Here is a 21605-nt window from a genome sequence, read left to right on the forward strand (position 1 = left end):
ACCTCCCGGCATGCCCCGCGCAGGCCCTCCCGGACCCTTCCCCACTCCGCTCCCTCCGCCCTCGGCGCTCCCCAGCCCTTCAGCCCCACCGGCCCCGCCGTAGCTCACGATCCGGCAGCTGCCGCTCGCCCACCCGCACCCCCGGCACCGCGGCCGGCAGCGGCAGCTCCTCGCTGGCCCTCGGTAGCGGGGAGGGGGAGGAGCTGCCGCGCTTCCGGCGCCTCTGATTGGCTGTTGATGCCCAGTTGTGGGAGGGACTTCCTCTCCGGGCCCAGGGCTGCTTCCGCTCGGCCGGGACGTGGCCGCCGGCGGGGCGGGGCCGCGGCCTCCCTCGCAGCGCTCTGTGCTCGCCGGGAGGCTGCCGGGGCCGGCGGCTGCCTGGGCGCTGAGCTCTTCCTCGGCCTCCTGCTCTGCGTCGCCTCTGTGCCGGCTGCAGGTGGGGTGAGGAATGTGTGGGACTGCGGAGGGGATCCTGAGGCGGGGCTGGAAGCCCCGGGGCTGAGGGTTGTGTGCCGGAGCTCGGGAGGGCTCTGGGGGGTTCCGGGGGGACCTGTGCGGGGCTGGGGGGGCCGGGAGGGTCCGCGGGGTGCAGCGGGGTCCGCAGGGTGGTGCAGGGTTGGTGCGGTAGGAGCTGGCGGTGCTGGGGGAGCCTCTGTGTGGCTGTGGCGTGGGGAGGGGGCGTGAGGAGTCCTGGGGGGATGCGAGGGGGTCCCGGCGGCTGTGGGGGGTTCTGTGTGGTACTGGGGGTCTGTGCTGTTTGGGGGGGGTGTCTGTGTGGTTCTGGGGACCTCTCTGAGGCTGTGGGTAGCTGTGGGGGGGTCTGTGGTGTTGGGGGTCTGTGTCTGGGGGGGGGTCTGTGGGGCAGGGCAGAGGTGTGCAGGGTCCCTGGGTGTCGTCTATGCTGTTTGGGAGGGGTTGCGGGTGTGGATCCGGGCGGGGCATGGGCAGGGGTCGGTGTGTTTGGGGGTCCCCTGTGCTGCTGAAGCCCCCTGCTAGGGGCAGCTGCAGGCCGCCTCTGGCTGCTGCTGTGCTCCAGCCGGAGCCGCTGGTGCCCGGCAGGGGCTGGCCCTGGCCCTGTGCCCTCTGCTCCCTGCTCCCTGCTCCCCTGGCAGCAGAGCTGAGCTGGCAGCGGCGCTCTGGGGGCTGCCAGGGGAGGTGGTGGCAGCCTGGGGGCTGGGGTGCAGCAGAGAGTCCTGTGGGGGAGCCCTGGGGGCTTGGAGCCTTTGTGCTGGCAGCTGCTGGGCAGCTCTGTGCTGAAGGGCAGCACCTGGACTGAGGGCCAGGCCCGGGGGGGAGCCCAGGCTGTGCCCTGGGTGCCGTGGGGGTGCCAGCCGTGGGTGCTGTGCTGAGCCTGAGCTTAGCAGCTCCTGGGGCTGGTGCCAGCTCTGGGGAGGTTTGGGGGTGGTGGCATCCAAGCCCTCTGTGCCCCCCAGCCCCTTCCTGTGGGGCTCTGCTGTGCCCAGCCCTGTGCTGCCACCACTACCTCAAGTGACCCCAGCCCCACTGCAAGGTTTTGGGGACCCTCTTAATTGCAGGATGCCCCCAACCCCCCTGCCCCTATGTGCTGCTCTGCAGGAGGTTCCAGATTCTCCCTCAGGGTGTTTTGTTTTGGGGTCCCCGGCTCCTGAGAAGGACACCCCCAGTTTTGGGGGACTGCCCACCACGTGGGGGCCATTGAGCTCCAGGACACTTTAGCAATGGAAGCTGAAAATGGCCCCAGAAATGCTCCTCTGGACCCATAAAATGTTCCACTGGACTCCAAAATGGCCCTGGGGGACCCCAGAATGAGTCCTGGAACTCAAAGTGTCCCAGCAGGGTGCCCCAGTGGAGCCAAGGACCCTAAAATGGATCCCAGGGAACCTCAAATAGCAGCCTGGGACCAGAGTCCCTGGCACAGGGGCACAGCCCCAGGGCAGCTCAGTCTGACATTGAGTTTCAAGGCAGTGGCAGCACAGAGCCATGGAATCACCTGGGCTGGAAGGGAGCTCCAAAGATCACCCAGTCCAAGCCCTGCAGCCAGCAGGGACATCCTCAGCTGCAGCAGGCTGCCCAGGGCACTGTGCAGCCTCCCCTTGGATATCTCCAGGCATGGCCCCAAGCACCTCCCTGGGCAACCTGTGGCAGTGCTCCAGCAGCCTCTTGGTGCAGAACTTATTCCTCATATCCAATCTCAACCTGCTCTGCTCTCAGCCCAAACCATTGTCCCTGCTCCTGTCCCTGCAGCCCTCTTGTAGCCCCTGCAGGGGCTGGGAGCTGCTCTGAGGTCTCCCTGGAGCCTTCTCCTCCCTCTGCTCAGTTGCACCCTGGGGTAGAACAAGGAGCAATGGATATAAACTGTGGCACAGGAGGTTCCATCTCAACATGAGGAGGAACTTCTTCACTGTGAGGGTCACAGAGCACTGGAGCAGGCTGCCCAGAGAGGTTGTAGAGTCTCCTCTGGAGACTTTCCAGCCCTGTCTGGCTGTGTTCCTGTGCTGGATTCTGTGGCCCTGCTCTGACAGGGGTTGGACTCAAAGATCTCTTTGGGCCCCTTCCAACCCCTGGCATCCAATGATCTTTCTCTTCTTTTTCCTCTCCCTCAAGGCTGCACTTGAGCTCCTCCAACTTGTTCTCCTGGGTATTCTCCTCCAGGGGCTTCTGTGGGGCCATGCTGGGGCTCTGGATCAGCCCTGGGGCCTCGGTGAGTGCCCTGAGGCACAGAGGGAGTGCAGATGGACTGAGGGATGGAGAAAGGGAGGGTCAAGGAGGTGGGAGGGGTTAGTTCAGCAGTGGTGATGGCAGCACCTGACTGCAGAAGCTCAAACACCCAAATGCTGCCTGGCTCAGGACAGTCCCCTGACACCTTCTGACAGCCAACACCACCTGAGCAGGCACACAGGATCCTACCTGCACATCCCACCCCATACCCCAGGGCAGGAGGCACCTGAGGTCTGGCTCCCTCTCTGGGCCCTTTCCTCTGGGCAGGGGCTGCAGGCTTCTCTTTGAGTCACTGTGGAAGAGTTTTTGACTTTTTAAAGAGGTCTTGAGGGGGTTTCAGGCATCTTTGAAGAGTTTTGGGAAGCCAAAAGCTCACTAAAATCTCTCCAGCATGCTGGGAGACAAAGAGAGATTTTAATGCATCCTGAGATGGTTTTAGGAACTCTTAGGAGTTTGGAAAGGATTTTAATGAGGATTTTTTCTGGGCCTTTAGATGTTTGGGAGAGCTGCTGAGGATTTTTAGGGCACTTTTGAAGTTTTTAAGCCTTTTGGAAGCATCTTGAAGACATAAATAAGCCTCAAGAGTCACCAAAGTATCTTCAGAATTAGTGTTTAGGAGTTGTTAAGAGATTCAGAGAGATGTTAAAGAATTCTAAAGGTTTTTGCCAAGTCTTGGAAGGATTTTGATAATCTTTTGAAGCCTTTTGGAAGGGTTTTGAACATGAATGGTCAGGTGCCACGGTGGGACCCCTGGTGCTGCGTCGGCCTTGAGCTGGGTGGGAAGCTCTGCCTGCACTCAGGCCCTGATTCAGCTGCTCAGGTGGCACAGAGAGGGCACTGCAGATTCATTCTCCTCCATCTTGTGTTCATCCTCCTTGTTCTTGTGCTCCTCGTTGCCATCCTCCTCATTCTTGATCTCAGCCTCCTTCTCCTTCTCTTCCTTTTGAGGCTGCACTTCAGCTCCTCCAACTTCTTCTCCAGGGTGTTCTCCTCCAGGCTGTCATCCAGGGGCTACTGTTGGGCCATGCTGGGGCTCTAGATCAGCTCTATTGCCTTGATGACTCTGTGGAGACTCTCAGAGGACACAGAGTGGGTGCAGATGTGCCTATGGACAGGTGGATGGAGGGTCAGGGCTGCAGGGGATAGCAGGGGTTATTGCAGCAGCTGTGTGGCTCTGCCTGGCTCCTACCTACAAGGGTGATGGCAGCAGCTGACCCCAGATGCTCAAACACCCAAATCCTGCCTGGCTCAGGACAGCCTCCAGCATCCAACAGCTCCAGACTGACATTCCCCTGACACCCAACCCAAGCAGGCACCTGGGGGTCCTACCCCTATGCCCCACTGTGGGGCAGGAGTCACCTGAGGTCTCATTCCCTCTCTGTCCCCCTTCATCAGTTCCTGCATGAGGTGGCTGCAGAGTCCCTCCCCACCCCTCATCTATAACCCTTTCCCCTTGGCTTGGTGCTGTTCTTTCAGCCCTCCAGCTCATCCCAGCCTTTAGTCTCAGGCCCCTTCCATTCTTGTGCTCCTGCTTCCAGCCCAGTTCCTTAGATGCTTCCTCAGCCACAACATTTTCCACTGCACTCTTCCAACTCCAGTGGCAATGGGGGTGAGGGACACAGGGCATGGGACAGCAAAGCCACCAGGGACATGGATGGGCTGGTGGTGTTGTGTAGGTGTTCTATCACCTAGAGCACAGCTTCCAGGACAAGATGTAAGCAGGCAAAGATGTTTATTATGTTCCACAGCAAGGTTCTCCAGTCTGTCAGGAGGCACAGGTACTACATCTTCATTGGCTATTTTCCACTGGCATGTGTGTGATTAAGGCATGCAATAGGTCAAAGTAACAAAACATTATTTTAGCACATCCAACCAAATTCTGCCTCATTTATCTCCTTCAGCTACAAGATGTTTACATTCCTCTATGAGTCACAGACCACACACAGTCTTCTCTAATTTGAGCAAAGGCAAATCCCCCTCTGCATTGCCCCTTGTTGTGCTTCTCACGAGAGCACACTGTCCATCGACCTTCTAACACTTTCCACATGCATAAAAGCAAGCAGGGTAAAATTAGCAATGTAACAAAAGCAACTAATAAAATCAGCAATCCAGTTTTGAGAAGAGATTTTATCCATCCAGGTAAGCTCCATCCATGGAAGATCTTCTCCAGTCCAAGAAAGGTCTGGTCCTGGTGAGCCTTCGCTGTTCAATCCATCAGGGTTTATTTGCTGGTGGGTGGAACTGGATTTCTCACACAACACATCTCATCAAAATCTTCACACCCAGACCATGGAGTACTAACAAGAAATCTATGGCAGCCCTGTTCTGTAAAGTAGCATGTCTGATAGACTGATGTTCAGTAGCCAAATCACTTCATATCTCTGATGTGAGATTTTGTTTTGCTAACCAACAGCTCCTTCTGTTGAGCTTTTGCAGCAGCTGCTCTGGGAGTAAGGATGCTTAGCTGCTATTATTTCTCCTTTATGTCACAAATCTCTATCATCCCCACAATTACTTCTCATACTGAGGCTTCTCCTATGTCTGTGAGAGGCCAGCTGGATGTGGTTTAATATCATACTAATATTAGGTGTTAACAGAGTAAGGCATCCCACAGAGCAAGGTCTCTCCTATCATCCTAGAGGGCAAGCCAGGCCAGGCTTGATCCCCACAGATAAGAACAATTCCTGGGGGTAATTTTCTAGGCCAATCAGTACTTGACAGTCCTTTACCTTTTTCTTTCCTATCAGTAACCTTACACCACATGGAATCGTTTCTAAACCTAGGATTTGCTGGAGTGACCTCTTGTGTCCAGGTATTTTTCCTAGGATTCCTTGGATCCATCATTCCTGTGTAACTGCATGCTGGCATTTTTACACTGCCTAAGGTTTCTCTTTCTTGTGGTTCTACATTGACCTTATCCAGGTAATTATTCCAATACTCATTTCCTCAATGCATTGGCATATTGGTTTTACATTTTATTTTGGGCAACTGTGAAGTAGTTTCCTTTATTATCTCTGAGGGATCAGCTAATGGGATTGCTACCAGACATGTATGAAATGGTTGTTCTGGCTGTGCCATGGAGGCACAAAAACTAGTTTGAATCAAGGCCTTTACTAAGGTTCCCCATATATTGTTACTTTTCCATGGAATTAGTTTGGAAGGGTGGTACTCAGTTAATGGATAACTCAGTGTTATGGTAGTTGTCACAGAGGGTATCAGAAGCTTCATCATTCTCTGGTCTCAGGAATCTTGTGTCGCTTCCTTAGAAGGTCTGGTGGAACACTTTGTGCTGGGATCCACTTGGGTCCTGAGTCTGTTCAAGCACAAGCATATCCCTTTCCCCACAAGGGCCTTCCCATTTGCCATCATGCAGAGACTTTATGTAGACCTTGGCTTTCTGGGGACTCCCTGTAAGAGCTTTGGACTGCAGTGAAGCAAAATGAGAATGAATTATCGCCGTGTCTGCTGCTGTAAGAGAAAGAAAATTCAGTACATAAAATGCTTTATTGAGTCTGTTCTGAGGACTTTCCCCAACCATTCCCCTTTGTGTTTTTCTAACCCTTCTTTCAATGTACAGTGAGTGCATCCCACAACTGCTGGAGCTGTAGGGGATTTGAGATGCCAGTCAGATGTGTTATGCCCCATTGCTTTAAAAACTCTTCAGTTCTCTGAGGGATATATCCAGGAGCATTATCAGATTTGATAGTGTGAGGAATTCCCAGTACTGCAAATGCTGAAAGCCAATGTCTAATAACATCCCTGCTTTTCCCCCTGTATGCACTGTGGCCCAGAGTGCTCCTGAAAAAGTATCAACAGGAGCATGAGTGCATTTCCTGAATGTGAGTGGCATCTGTTAGCCATAGCTGTAGAGCTTGTAGCCCAGGTGGGCTGGTCCCTGTTCGAGTTGAAGGGGCAAAGGCTTGGCAGTCTGGGCAGGCAGGAACAATTTATTTTGCTTGTGTCCATGAGAGGGCAAATTGTTTTCTCAGAGCTTTAGCACCCTGATGAAAGAAGTCATGAGACAACCTAGCTTGTAATAAAATCTGAGGTGTTGGAGAGAGATGCAGAGGAAATGTAAGTGTTGGATGATAGGTTGGACTCAATGATCTCAAAGGTCTTTTCCAACCTGGTTAGTTCTATTTTGCTCTATTCTGTTCCTTCTGTAATAAATCCTGGAACGTTTGTATGACTTCTGAAATGCATGACATAAAAAGGATGTTCTTGATATGCTAATAAATTCCACACATTTTTAAACAAGAAAAATAATTGTTCATTTGCAATGTACTTAAGCCAGGATTTCTCTGGGAATCACATTAGCAACCTATTGTGAGTCAGTAACTACATTTAAAGGAAATTTTTCCCATTTAAAAAAAGCCTGAATCACATTATATAGCTCCACAATTTGTGGTGAGCCTTGAACTGAAAAGATTTCTTGTTTCCATTCTTTGTGTTCCTGACAGACTATGGCAGCCTTGCCTAATTTTCCAGAGCCATCAGTAAGCGCTGTTGGACCTTCCACAGGTGGCACCAATGGCTTGGACACTAACACAATGTCCTTGCAAAAATTCAGTAATTTGTGATGGAAAATGTATCTCAATTTTTCCTGGATAACCTTCCAAGGCTACCTGTAAAGATAAACTATTTGCTTGACATCAATCTAAATAATCAGCAGTTATGGGATGGTTCTTGTCCGGAGAGTTGTAAAATTCTTTTACAGCTTTTTATGCTATCATCTGACATCACTTCGGTTTTAGCATCAGTGGTCTTTTGGGGTTGATTTGGCAAAAAAATCCATTCTAGGATAATGAAAGGATCAGTCAGGGATGATATCCACTGGCCTACAAGTCCATAAGTTGGCAAAGAGTCACAAAACCAAATAGAATAGAATTAACCAGGTTGGAAAAGACCTCAAAGATCATCAAGTCCAACCTATCGCCCAACACCATCTAATCAACTAAACCATGGCACCAAGTGCCTCATCCAGTCTCTTCCTAAACACCTCCAGGAATGGTGACTCCACCACCTCCCTGGGCAGCACATTCCAATGGCCAATCCCTCTTTCTATGAAGAACTTTTTTCTAACATCCTGCCTGAACCTCCCCTGGCACAGCTTGAGAAATAACAGAACAGGAGAAATAACAGAACAGGATGATCAGTGTGTCGCCTGTGAACTTTCCTTTGTCTCAAAGCTCTTTCAGTTTGGGAAACAGCCTGCTCAGCTTCAGCAGTTAACTGCCAGGGTGATAACAAAGCTTTGTCACCCTTCAACAAATCCAAAAGTGGAGTGAGTTCAGTATTAGTAATCCCTAAATATGGACGTATCCAATGTGTTGTTCCTAGCAATTTCTGCGAAGCAGTCGCATTGTTTGCAGCAATGTCCAATGTAATATTTTGTGGTTCAATGGTTTGATCTAAAATTTTCCAACCTAGGTACTTCCAGGGAGGAATTGTTTGAGTTTTGTCTGAAGAAGTCCTCTTCTTTGTAAAGCTTCTTGTGTTTGCAGAGCTATTTGTTGTAACTGAGTTTTGTCTGAAGCTGTGACAAGTTTATCATCCATGTAATGCAAACAGAAACGATCTGGAAACAATCTTCTTATTTCATGGAGAGCTTTAGCTACAAGTTTCTGACAAATACTTGGACTGTTTTTCATTCCTTAGGGTAGAACTTTCCATTGGGATCTCTGTAAAGGTTCTGAGTTATTGATGGAAGGAATAGAAAAAGCAAATTTGTGTCTGTCCTGTGGATTAAGAAAAATAGTGAAAAAACAGTCCTTTAGATCTATGACTATAATGTCCCAGGCCTTAGGTGTCACAGTGGGTGAAGGCATTCCCAGTTGTAGAGGTCCTGTATCTTCTATGACTTCATTTATTTTTCTTGTATCATTCTCCAGGTTCTGTTCTTCTTTTTTATTGCAAAAACTGGGCTGTTCCAAGGACTGGTTGAGGGTACAATGTCTCCCTCTTGTAGTTGTTCCTGTGCTAGGTTTTTAAAGTGTGAGTTTTTCCTCACTAAGAGGCCACTGATCCACCCACAGTGGTGTTTCAGTAAGCCAAGTGAGCTTTGGTGCTGTAGGAAAGGAGATTGTTGAACCAATGACCCCTACAAAAACTGTGAAGTGGTGCTAATAGTAACATTCCAGTGTGGCAGAACACCTCATCCCCAGAGATTTATGAGTGCTGTGGAGACACATGGTTGAATGGTGGCAATCTGCCCTTCTGGAGTCACAATTTGGACATACAAGGCACTGTGCTATGCCACTGCTGCACCTCCAGTGCCAGAGAGTGCATCTGAAGTTTTCATCAAAGGCCAGGAACTTGGCCAGTCCTGTGCTGAAATAATGATCACATCAACTCCTGTGTCAATCATGCCACAAATTGGAATCTTGGAAGGTTTTGCATTTTTAAGTAGAAGTTGGCAGAAGTTGGCCTTTTAGTAGTTGAAGTTTGAGTCCAGTATATTTGAGGCTTTCCTGTGGCTCCAAAGTCAGCTGTTCCTCTTTTTTCCTCCTACATTGCTAACTTGATTTTTGAAAGGCACAAGCTGTGTGATAACGCTTCCTGATGGAAGAAAGACAGGAGGGGTTGGAGTCCACACTAAGGCTTGTAGTTGACCTACAAAATCAGAATCAGTAACACCAGGCAGTACCGATAGTCCTTGTAAAGTAGCACTTGAATGCCCTATCAGCAAGGCACTCAGTCCTCTACCAATTGGACCATATGTGTTTAGTGGCATCTTATGCACACTGTAGTCTCTTATTGTAACTGATTGCGCTGTGGCAAGATCCAGTCCAGCACTCCTCTCTGTGGCTGAGAGGGAAGAGTTAATGATTGTCTGAGGCCAGGATTTTGTATCCTTGCACGCCCCCTCCCTGTGCTCTGTTGCCTGTTTCCCGTCATCACTGGTAAGGGATTTCTATTGTGGTTTGAGCCTTACCTGGGACTTAAGAGCTCAGATGGTGGCAAGGCTGAGAATCCCTCCCCTGCTCCCCCCTCCTCCCTCCCAACAGAGAGGGGAAAAAAAAGAAAGGGAAGGAGCAAATCCACCAAGAAATAATTTGGAGTCGGCTTGGAAGTAGAGAGGTAAAGAGTTCTCTTTAAACTAGATATATATATATATATATATATATTAAAAAATAGCAGATAAGGTTCACAAGGGGCAAGGAACAAGGATGGAGGGGAGGGGAAAATAAACAAGAATACAAAACCAGTCTCTGAAGAGGCACGGAGGCAGCAGGGAGAAGGATCAGGCCTGACCACGTGGCAGAGGAGCAGGAAGGCAGCTGCAGTAGCTCTCATCCGGGAATGGCAGGAACCAAGACCTAATGGCTGGGCAGGGAGGGGGAATGGAACAGGCTCAGTTTCCCAGGGGGAAAAACACCCTGCAGGGAGGGCAGAGGACTTGCAAGTCCTTCCCCCCTGTTTTCAGGATGGGTGTAACCCATCACACCCATAGATACTGAATTTAGACCGACACTGATTAGAGAGCTGGTCCTGCCTCTGGCGTGTAAAGCAAAAGGCATTTTGCTGATAGTCAGCAGGCCGTTGTGTTGTATTACACTTCTGGCTCTGATGTCCCTTTGTGACAGTTTCAGGCTGTGCCTTTAAGAAAGATAGCTGCAGATTCCCCAGCTGAATAGTTGGGTGTAAAAAGGAAAACAATCACAATAATTCTGAATGAATTTTGTTGGTAGATGAGTGGGATGTGGTTGTACAAGCTTACATTGTTCCAGGTTGAGGCAGAGCCTCCCTTGCCTCCCACTGGGGCAGAAAAAACAAGACTGGAACAAACAGATTGCAGAAGTGGTGGAAGGTTGAAATGGAAAAGCAGAGAATGTTTTACAGAGAACCACAAGCACAGTGACAAAAGGAGATCCCAAAGCATACCCAGAAGCATCCCAACATTCTCCTCTCCCCACCTGAGAGTATACCCAAAACCCCCAGGGCTTGCTCTTTCCTCTCCCTCCACTGTTAAGCTAATCTCAGCTGGCTAGGTCTGAGACTGCCCTTCCCCCTTCTCCTCCTGGCATTAGGCCTGACCAGGCCCAAGAGGCTACAAGATGACTCCCTCCTCCATTACCAGATAGGGAGCATCTCCACAGGAGCAGTGAGGGAAGAAAGAGAAAGTGTAAGACCTTGCTGGTGGTTTTATAGGGAGCAGGACATTATGGGATGAAATACACAGCTTCCTGTGTCCACCCTCTGGGATGGACCCTCGGGACACCGGGGGTGTGTCTTATGTGGCCGCAGCAGGGGGCACCCAGCCCAAACTGCCACATACATTTTTCGGTCACTCTCACTCCATCTCTCTGTGCTGGCATAGATGCTGCTCTGGGACAGAGACTGCTTATCATCTAATGACCTTGGGATAAGCATTGCCAGCTTTCTAACAACACTTTTGAGCGAACTAAAAAAAATCCCTCTAACATTTCCCCTTTTCTCCTTTCTTCTAATTAACCAGAGGGGAAAAGGAGGGAGAGGTTGAGGGGGAGCAGGGCAGTATCCTCCTGCCCAAGGAGGATTTCTGTGCTGTTTGCCTCTTTTTTTGATAAAACCCCCTGCATACTCTTGTCCCTACTGTGTATTTTGTCTATTCATTGCATTCCATTCTTGCTTGTAAAATGCAGCATCTTCACTAGCTTCTCCAGCTGACTGCAGCTGAGCTTTTGTTTGCTGTGGATGAGTTAAACTATCACACCCTTCTGTCCACAGTTAAAACATGTTGGAGAACTTTTAAGAGCTGTGGCTCAGAGCCACTGTGGGAGCTGCATTAGCAGCCATGGCCTCTACATCTATGCTGTAGTGTTTAGTTTCTGGCACACTTCGATCAACTCTACCATCATAGGTTCATTTAAGGGCAGTATCATTTCCTTACACTCTGCATTTGCATTCTCCATGGCAAGCGCCTTGAGAAAAGTTTCCTTTGCCTCCTCATGGTTGACTTGTTTGTCTATGGCATCCTTTAATCGCTCTGTGAAATGGAGAGAAGTTTCTGATGGACCTTGTTTAATAGATGTGAATTTTAAAGTAGGCTTCCTCAAATCAGGACCATGTCCTAATGCTTGCTGTGCCAGCTATTTACTTGGAGAGTTCTACACATTGGCCCCAGCAACCCCAGGCAGTGCTACAGGCTGGGGTCAGTGGCTGGAGAGTGGCCAGGCAGAGAGGGACCTGGGGGTACTGGTTGACAGTAGGCTGAACATGAGCCTGCAGTGTGCCCAGGCAGCCAAGAAGGCCAATGGCATCCTGGCCTGTATCAGAAAACAGTGTGGCTAGCAGGAGCAGGGAGGTCCTTCTGCCCCTGTACACTGCACTGGTTAGGCCACACCTGGAGTCCTGTGTCCAGTTGTGGGCCCCTCAGCTTAGGAAAGATGTTGAGATGCTGGAAGGTGTCCAGAGAAGGGCAACAAGGCTGGGGAGGGGTCTGGAGCACAGCCCTGTGAGGAGAGGCTGAGGGAGCTGGGGTTGCTTAGCCTGGAGAAGAGGAGGCTCAGGGGAGACCTTCTTGCGCTCTACAACTACCTGAAAGGAGGTTGTAGCCAGGTGGGGGTTGGTCTCTTGTCCCAGGCAAGCAGCACCAGAACAAGAGGACACAGTCTCAAGCTGCACCAGGGGAGGTTTAGACTGGATGTTAGGAAGAAATTCTACACAGAGGGAGTGATTGCCCATTGGAATGGGCTCCCCGGGGAGGTGGTGGAGTCACCATCATTGGAGGTGTTTAGGAGGAGATGTGATAGGGTGCTTGGTTTAATGGTTTAATTGATTAGGTGGTGTTGGATTCAATGATCTTGATGGTCTCTTCCAACCTGGTTTATTCTGTTCTAATTTCTGGGTGCCAGATCATTTGGGTCTGTCTGGGTCTAACAATTGTGCATCTGTTACATCACATAAAGGATCTCCTTGTGGTCTTTTTTCATTTTCAGTTGCTGCTGTGTGGCAAAAGCTACTTAGTATCGAAAACAGCCAACTGCATCGGTGTTAATATTACTCTGACAGTTGTGGTGGTATCAAAAGGTGTTAAGATTGGCGAAAAAGCAGTTTGTGAAAGACTCTGAGTGTAAGGGGAGTTGAGACCACGTTCAGTAACTGTTTTCCTTAAATCTCGCATTAGTGGCTGTGACAGTTTAGGCTGTGCCTTTAAGCTAGCTGCACAGTTGCATGTAAAAAGGCAAACAAAAGATTGTTCCAAACAAATTTTGTTGGTCAGATGTGAAATGTACCCTAGCAATATCTCACATTCTCCTCTCATTCCCTCTTTCTGCTGGCTTGCTGGCTGCTTCGCTGAAGGACACTTATCAGCTACACTTGAGATAAGCATTACTAACGTCTTAATGACACTTTGAGCTAACTGAAATTCCCCTAACATCTCTCCTTTTCTCTTTTCTTCTAATTAACCAGAGGGAAAAGGGAGGGAGAGGTTGGGGGGGAGGTGAGGTGGAGTCATCCTGCCCAAGGGGGATTTCTGTGTTGTTTTCTCTTTGTAAACCCTGTGTATTTTGTACATATTCACTGCATTCCATCATTGCTTGTAAAATACAGCTTTCATTTTGCTTCCCCGACTGAGTTCAGCCAAGCTTTTGTTGCTGTGGGTGGGTTAAACCGTCCCAGTGGCCATCCCACTGGTTCAAAACCAGCATTACCCTGTGCATGGATATACACAGGAAGAGCTATGAAGTCTTCTCCTGTCTCTTCAAGTGCACACATTCCGTTTTTCCAAGTCGCAACAAGATCACAAACTACTGTTGAATGTAAACATGGGGAGGTGTCAGAGGTGTTACAAGATAGTTGCAGAGGTTCAGCAGGCTGCTGGTGCAGGGGGGCTGTGGGCTGTTGAGGCTGAGGGTGAAGCAGGGGTGCCAGCAGGGGGGCTGTCGGTGGCGCTAGCAGTGGGGTGGTAACGTGCTGCTCTTGCTGTTGGACAGGTGCCGGCGCTTGCATCAGCAGCTCCTCTGTTAAGGGTGCAGGCAGGCTTAATGCCTCAGAGCAGGGAGGAGGAGGGGGGAGGGTGTGTGTGGATGTCGAAGAAGAGCTTTGTTCTGGTGGTGTAGCTTTAGTAGCTGTAGTAGCTTTATGATCCTCTGCTAATATCTCTAAGGAATCAGTCTCCATGTTGTAAGGGAAGACAGCAATTTCCTCTCCTTTTGTGACCACCTCGAACAAAGCCTTCCCTCCCCCCCTCCCCAACAGAGCCTTCCCTCCCCCGCTCCCCAACAGAGCCTTCCCTCCCCCGCTCCCCAACAGAGCCTTCCCTCCCCCGCTCCCCAACAGAGCCTTCCCTCCCCCGCTCCCCAACAGAGCCTTCCCTCCCCCGCTCCCCAACAGAGCCTTCCCTCCCCACTCCCCAACAGAGCCTTCCCTCCCCCCCTCCCCAACAGAGCCTTCCCTCCCCCCCTCCCCAACAGAGCCTTCCCTCCCCCCCTCCCCAACAGAGCCTTCCCTCCCCCCCTCCCCAACAGAGCCTTCCCTCCCCGCTCCAGTGTCGAAACCTGAAAAGCATTCTGCGCATTACAGCCTTCAGCATTCCCTCTAAGCCATACAAGCAATGAGGAAAGTTTCCTCTCATCATATGTTACTGCTCTTTTTTCACAGTAATGACTCCCAGTATCAAGTTCTCCTCTTCTGTTATGTGATTCCCCATTATGTGCTCACCAAAAGGAGGCTCCAACCCCCAGGGAGGCTCCAGCCACCCACCTTCCCCAGCTGCTCACCTCTGCTTTGCAGTTCCACAGATTCTTCTCTTTATTCTTTTCTTCTTTCTTATTTTTAATGTCCTCTCATGCTCCGCTTTTTCGTCTCTTGTGCCTTTCACACTTCTGGGTCTTTCCTCCTTCTTCCCCCTTCCCCCCCTCCCTTCCCCCTTCCCCCCCTCCCTTCCCCCTTCCCCCCCTCCCTTCCCCCTTCCCCCCCTCCCTTCCCCCTTCCCCCCCTCCCTTCCCTTTCCCCTTCCCCCCTCCCCTCCCTTTCCCCTTCCCCCCCTCCCTTCCCTTTCCCCTTCCCCCCTCCCTTCCCCCTTCCCCCCCTCCCTTCCCCCTTCCCCCCTCCCTTCCCCCTTCCCCCCTCCCTTCCCCCTTCCCCCCTCCCTTCCCCCTTCCCCCCCTCCCTTCCCCCTTCCCCCCCTCCCTTCCCCCTTCCCCCCCTCCCTTCCCCCTTCCCCCCCTCCCTTCCCCCTTCCCCCCCTCCCTTCCCCCTCCCCCCCTCCCTTCCCCCTCCCCCCCTCCCTCCCCCCTCCCCCCCTCCCTCCCCCCCCCCCCCCCCCCCCCCCCCCCCCCCCCCCCCCCCCCCCCCCCCCCCCCCTCCCCTCCCCCCCCCCCCCCCCCCCCTCCCCCCCCCCCCCCCCCCCCCCCCTCCCCCCCCCCCCCCCTCCCCCCCCCCCCCCTCCCCCCCCCCCCCCCCTCCTCCCCCCCCCCCCCCCCCCCCCTTCCCCCCCCCCCCCCCCCTCCCCCCCCCCCCCCCCCCCTCCCCCCCCCTCCCCCCCCCCCCCCCCCCCCCCCCCCCCTCCCCCCCCCCCCCTCTCCCCCTCCCCCCCCCCCCCCCCCCCCCCCCCCCCCCCCCCCTCCCCCCCCCCCCCCCCCCCCCCCCCCCCCCCCTCCTCCCCCCCCCCTCCCCCCCTCCCCCCCCCCCTCCCCCCCTCCCCCCCCCCCTCCCCCCCCCCCCCCCCCCTCCCCCCCCCCCCCCCCCCCCCCCCCCTCCCCCCCCCCCCCCCCCCTCCCCCCCCCCCCCCCCCCCCCCCCTCCCCCCCCCCCCCCCCCCCTCCCCCCTTCCCTCCCCCCCTTCCCTCCCCCCCTTCCCTCCCCCCTTCCCTCCCCCCCTTCCCTCCCCCCCTTCCCTCCCCCCCTTCCCTCCCCCCCTTCCCTCCCCCCCTTCCCTCCCCCCCTTCCCTCCCCCCCTTCCCTCCCCCCCCTTCCCTCTCCCCCCTTCCCTCCCCCCCCTTCCCTCTCCCCCCTTCCCTCCCCCCCCTTCCCTCTCCCCCCGTCCCTCCCCCCCTTCCCTCTCCCCCCTTCCCTCTCCCCCCTTCCCTCCCCCCCTTCCCTCCCCCCCTTCCCTCCCCCCCTCCCTCCCCCCTTCCCTCCCCCCCTTCCCTCCCCCCTTCCCTCCCCCCTTCCCTCCCCCCCCTTCCCTCCCCCCCCTTCCCTCCCCCCCCTTCCCTCCCCCCCCTTCCCTCCCCCCTCTCTTCCCCCCTCTCTTCCCCCCTCTCTTTCCCCCCCTCTCTTTCCCCCCCTCTCTTTCCCCCCCTCTCTTTCCCCCCTCTCTTTCCCCCCCTCTCTTTCCCCCCCTCTCTTTCCCCCCCTCTCTTTCCCCCCCTCTCTTTCCCCCCCTCTCTTTCCCCCCCTCTCTTTCCCCCCCTCTCTTTCCCCCCCTCTCTTTCCCCCCCTCTCTTTCCCCCCCTCTCTTTCCCCCCCTCTCTTTCCCCCCCTCTCTTTCCCCCCCTCTCTTTCCCCCCCTCTCTTTCCCCCCCTCTCTTTCCCCCCCTCTCTTTCCCCCCCTCTCTTTCCCCCCCTCTCTTTCCCCCCCTCTCTTTCCCCCCTCCCTCCTTCCTCCCCCCTCCTTCCCCCCCCCCCCCCCCCTCCTTCCCCTTTCCCCACTCCAGGAACACCACCAGGGTAAAAGGCAATCAATTAATCTCACAGAGAGTGACCTGAAGGCTACCATTTGTGAGGCTGACAAGCAGGAGCATCTCTGCAACCCTGTGAAAGTGAAATCTCTTGGTGGTGCAAGTGGGAGTCACAAGGAATAGTTGCTCAAGGTGCACATTGGGGAGTCACCATTTGTTGTCATATAGAAGGTGGATTCACCCTGAGCACAGCTTCCAGGGCTGTCCTTTCAGCCCTCCAGCTCATCCCAGCCTTTAGTCTCAGGCCCCTTCCATTCTTGTGCTCCTGCTTCCAGCCCAGTTCCTTAGATGCTTCCTCTGCCGCAACATTTTCCACTGCACTCTTCCAACTCCAGTGGCAATGGGGGTGCGGGACACAGGGCATGGGACAGCAAAGCCACCAGGGACATGGATGGGCTGGTGGTGTTGTGTAGGTGTTCTATCACCTAGAGCACAGCTTCCAGGACAAGATGTAAGCAGGCAAAGATGTTTATTACGTTCCACAGCAAGGTTCTCCAGTCTCTCAGGAGGCACAGGTACTACATCTTCATTGGCTATTTTCCACTGGCATGTGTGTGATTAAGGCATGCAGTAGGTTAAAGTAACAATATAACAATAACAACACATCCAACCAAATTCTGCCCCATTTCTCTCCTTCAGCTACAAAATGTTTACATTCTTCTCTGAGTTACAGACTAAACATAGCCTTCTCTAATTTGAACAAAGGCAAATCTTCCCCTACAGGCTGGGAATGAGGGAAGGTCCTGGGAGTGGTGAGGCAGGAGTTAGACCTTGTCCCTCCAAAAAGGGAACAGCATAAAGGGCCCAGCTGAAAAATATGTGTGCAGGAGATGCCAGAATCTGGCAGCATTTCAGGAACTGAAAGGAGTGAATTGTGCTGCAGCTCTGCTTGTGTCAGCTGGGAGATCACCAACAGCCCATGGGCACTGTGCCCTCCCATGAAACCTCATTTTCTCTTGCGGATGTGGAAGGGTGGCTCCAGGAGAGCTCCAAAGGGAAAGCTGAGAGCAGGGGGCAGGGAGAGAAGGAACCAAAAACCTCTTGAATGAGGCTTTTTAGGCTGCCTGTGTGTGGATGGTGCTGGAGGGGTCAGGTTTGGCCAGGAAACAGAGACTCCTCCAGCACCACAGTGAGGGCTGAAGAGGTTTTGCAAGAAGCATGAACATCCCCTTCTGTGTGCCCTCAGGGTTTCCCTGATCTTCTCTGAGGAGTGACCAGCACAGAGATTGTCCTGGCCAGGGCCCTGCTGGCCAGATGTGCCTGCAGGGTAGAGCTGAGCACAGAGTGGGGGGTGTCTGTGAGTAGGGCCAGGGAGAAGAGCTGGGGCCAGAGCAGCAGCTCCTGGCAAATGCATCTGCAGGCAGCAGAGTCCTAGGCAAGCAGTGGGAGGAAGCTGCAGACAAGGCCTGAGAGAAGCTGGCTGGAGGCAGCTGTCTTGTGATGCTGCCCTGCAGCTGTGTGCTGGGCAAGGAGCTGAGTCTGTGCTTCTTCCGCAGCCCTGGCTGTGAGCTGTGCCTGTGCTGCTGGGCTTGGGAGCTGCCCCCAGCAAGGCTCAGCTCTGCTGCATGGTCCTGGGCAGTGCTGAGCCATCCCTTGCAGCTCAGTGCTCTCCTCTGAGCCCTTTTCTATTCTCCATCAGGGGCTGTGTCCTCTCTCCATCAGCCCTGCCCCTTTGGCCTGGGCAAGAGCAGAGTTTGCAGATCTGCCCCTTGGAACAGCTCAGCAGGTAAAGAATCCAGAATGGCACAACAGTAGGACCCCAGCCCACTGCTGCTCCATGTGGCACCTTCCAACCTCCTCCAGCCCCTCCTGCCCACCACATTTCACTTCTCTAGGGGCTCTGAGGGCCATCAGCTGTGGTGGGAGTCTGGGGACCCCCCAGGTGGGTGGGTGTCAGTTGTGTGGAAGGAGGCAGTAATTAGGGTTGGGATGTGGAGGGTGGGCAGGAGAGGGTTGGAGGTGGTTTGGTCTTCCTGGGTCAGTGCCATTGCCTCCATTGTCTGAGCCAGGAGAGAAAGGACCTCCCTAGTGCCTCTGGGCCTGGGATCAGGGGGGATAAGACTTTTCCATAAGCACCAGGGTGGTTTAGTGGGTTCTGGGGTTCAGGAATCAGCACACACCTCACAGATGCTGTCCAGGCACAGCTTGCTTTTACTGAAAGGCAGATCAGGTTATGTGACATTGGAGCAAGGCACAGAGAGGGAGTGAGGCCCCGAGAGCGCAGCACAAAGTGGGAGCAAGGCAAAGGTCACTGACAGCTTCGGTGTCCCTGTGGCACTGGGTGGGATTGGTGCAGCTGCTCTCTCCTCCACCAGAGATTGTGGGTTTACATAGAGTCAGTGTCCTGTGACACCAGGCTGGGCTGTGCCAGGAGGCTGGGCTGAGGAGAACAAAGCTCCTCCCTGCTGCACAATGTGTTACAGAACCCACTCTGGTTTCCATAGTTTCAGACTTAGCCAACTGGTTTGGCCACATCTGGCCAAGCAGAGATTAACCTATTCCTACCACACCAGGGCATCTCAGCACCCCCAGCACAGGAACCTGGGGTCTCAGCACAGGTATTAGAGGTCTGACCTTTCACCGTGGCAAGCACGGGGGTTTGAGAGCCTCTCTCCATTCCTTGCCCCAGCTGAATGTGGGGAGGTGTTGGGTGTCAGGGACTGTCATGACCCAGGCAGGATCTCAGGGTTTGAGCTCCTGGGGTCAGGTGCTTCCATCTTCCCTAAGGCACAGAGGTGAGCCCTTGCCCCACCAGCATGGCCTCAGAGGAGGACCTGGACAAAAACTGTGAGGAAAAGAAGCACCCAGAGAACAATTTGGAGCAACCAATGTGCAGCCCCAAGGAAGAGGAGGATGACGATGACAAGATAGGTGACAATGTTGAGTGTGAGGAGGAGGAGAACAATGAGGATGAAGATGACCAGGATAAGGAAGAAGAGGAGGAGTATGATCAAGAGGATGAAGCCATGGCACCCCTCTCTGTGCCTCCCAAGCAACTGAATCAGTGCCCTGAGTGTGGGCAGAGCTTTTCCCCTGGCTCAGAGCTGGTGGAGCACCACTGCCCCCAGCCTGGCATCAGGCCCTGTGTCTGTGGTGACTGTGGCAAGAAGTCCACTCAGAGCTCCACCCCAACACAGCACTGCCGCACCCACACCAGTGAAAAATTTGTCACCTGTGCTGCCTGCAGCCAGAGCTTCGGCTGCAGCTCCAACCCCACCCTTCATTGCCTCACCCACACTGGAGAGAAGCCCTATGTGTGTGGGCACTGTGATAAGAGATTCACTGATAAATCCTCCCTGATGAAACATTGCCGTGTCCACACTGGTGAGAAACCTTTCACTTGTGATGCCTGCGGCAAGCGCTTCAGCCAGCGCTCCAACCTCGTCCAGCACCGTCGCATCCACACCAATGAGAGGCCCTACAGTTGCACTACCTGCGGCAAGCGTTTCAACAGCAGTTCAAGCCTCACCAAGCACGGCCGCATGCACTCTGGTGAGAAGCCCTTCACCTGTTCTGACTGTGGTCAGCACTTCAGCCAGCGCTCCAACCTCACCCAGCATCGCCGCATCCACACCAACGAGCAGCCCTACAGTTGCGCCGCCTGTGGCAAGAGCTTCAACAGCCCTTCAAGCCTCACCATCCACCGCCGCATGCACTCCGGTGAGAAACCCTTCACCTGCTCTGACTGTGGCCAGAGCTTCAGCCAGTGCTCTAACCTCGCTCAGCACCGCCGCGTCCACACTGGTGAGAAGCCCTACGCATGTGAGGACTGTGATAAGAGATTCACTTACAAGCCTTCTCTCACAAACCATCGTCGTGTCCACACCGGGGAAGAGGCCTTCATTTGTGGTGACTGTGGCAAGAGCTTCAGCCGCAGCTCCACCCTCTCCATCCACCGCCGGATCCACACTGGAGAGCATCTGTTCCCCTGCGCTGACTGTGGCAAGAGCTTCACCCTGAGCTCCACTCTCCTCCAGCACCGCCTCATCCACAGCGGTGAAAAACCCTACAGCTGCTCCACCTGTGGCAAGAGCTTCAACAGTAGATCAACCCTGGCCCAGCACCGCCGCACCCACACTGGTGAGAAGCCCTTCACCTGCAGTGACTGTGGCAAGAGCTTCAGCCAGCGCTCTAATCTCTCCCAGCATCGCCGTATCCATGCCTGTGACCAGCCCACACTGGGCAGCAGGCACAAATAGACTCATCCTGGGTCTGTTGGGATAATTGTGAGCCTCTCGAAACGGCCTTTCCAGGAGATGGAACCAGGATCACCTCTTTTCCACCTGCATTTCTCAAAGGCTGGTGGCTCCAGCAGGAACAAACTCCTCCTGCCCTTCCAAACAACAATTAGTGGTGATGAGAATAATTATGGTGATGAGCTGGCACAGCTAGAGCTGCCATTGGAGCTGGATTGAGCTTTGCCAGGGTTTGTCTGGTTCTTCCCCAATGCTTTGGGTCTCCCTCAGGTAAAAAAAAAAAATACAAACCCTCTCCATTGCCCAGTTGTGTCAATAAAAACACAAAGTTACCACATCCTCTCTTTTTTGCTTTTGTTTTCCCACCATGCTCAAATGTTGAGGGCATTTGGTCTCTAGGAATGGGGCTGGAGCCATGTGCCCAATTCTGGAAGGTCAAAGTGAGATTCTTGGAAGAGTCCTGAGAGTGCCTTGCTGGGGGCAGTCTCAGGAGCATGACAGAGGGTTTTTGTCAGGGGTCTGAAGACATCTTAGATGTTTGGGGACCTGGAGGGTTCTAGGATTGACTTTGGGGATCTTTGGAGGGTGTAGGGGGAATCTCAAAGAGGTCTTTGAAAGCACTCAGAAAGATTCTGTCAGATTTCTACTAAGGGGTTCTGCTGTTTTCCAGCAGGATCAGGGCTTCCCCCTAGCTCAGTAGTGTTCCTGATGACCTGCTGACCTCAGGCTTTCCACCCACCCAGAAATCAGAAGAGAGTTTAAGAACTTTTAGGAGCTTCATGAGTGTGAAGAGTTGAATCATTCTGAGAAACAATGATGTGCCTCACCACAGTGCCCACTGAGTGCTGCTGTACCAGACATGTTGGCTCGATAGCTGGTCAGCACCACTGCTTCTGGACAGCACCGCTTGGTTTGTGAGCTTCTGCTTGGCTTTTCGCCTTGCTTTCGGGGCTTTACGGGTCAGGAAGACTCCTGGGGGGCAGGGATTGAGGCGGGATCATGCTCTCGTGAGCGTGCGCAGGAACGGGAGCCTGACGTCAGCCACGGGAGGTTTAAATCCTGACCAGGCTGCACGCGCGGTGCCAGTTTGGCTCCAGAGCCTT

General features: G+C 53.7%; 1 protein-coding gene across 1 annotated transcript; it reads left to right on the forward strand.

Moving 5' to 3' along the window:
* The first annotated feature begins 237 nt into the window (after window positions 1-237).
* LOC104304353 (gastrula zinc finger protein XlCGF57.1) lies at window positions 238-20605 on the forward strand. The gene is made up of 3 exons (XM_054179467.1): window positions 238-436; window positions 17946-18032; window positions 19034-20605. Exons 1-3 carry the CDS (start codon window positions 238-240, stop codon window positions 20503-20505), a joined length of 1758 nt encoding a protein of 585 aa, XP_054035442.1. The 3' UTR covers window positions 20506-20605.
* The last annotated feature ends 1000 nt before the right edge of the window (window positions 20606-21605 follow it).

Source organism: Dryobates pubescens, unplaced genomic scaffold, assembly GCF_014839835.1.
Source record: "Dryobates pubescens isolate bDryPub1 unplaced genomic scaffold, bDryPub1.pri scaffold_63_arrow_ctg1, whole genome shotgun sequence".
NCBI lineage: Eukaryota > Metazoa > Chordata > Aves > Piciformes > Picidae > Dryobates > Dryobates pubescens.

What these genes read in the sequence shown, in the direction of transcription:
- LOC104304353 (XM_054179467.1), top strand. Translation starts at nt 238, where the DNA reads ATGCCCAGTTGTGGGAGGGACTTCCTCTCCGGGCCCAGGGCTGCTTCC. An exon ending in CGCCTCTGTGCCGGCTGCAG is followed by an intron (nt 437 to 17,945) that starts GTGGGGTGAGGA and finishes ATTCTCCATCAG; the next exon opens with GGGCTGTGTCCTCTCTCCAT. An exon ending in CCCTTGGAACAGCTCAGCAG is followed by an intron (nt 18,033 to 19,033) that starts GTAAAGAATCCA and finishes ATCTTCCCTAAG; the next exon opens with GCACAGAGGTGAGCCCTTGC.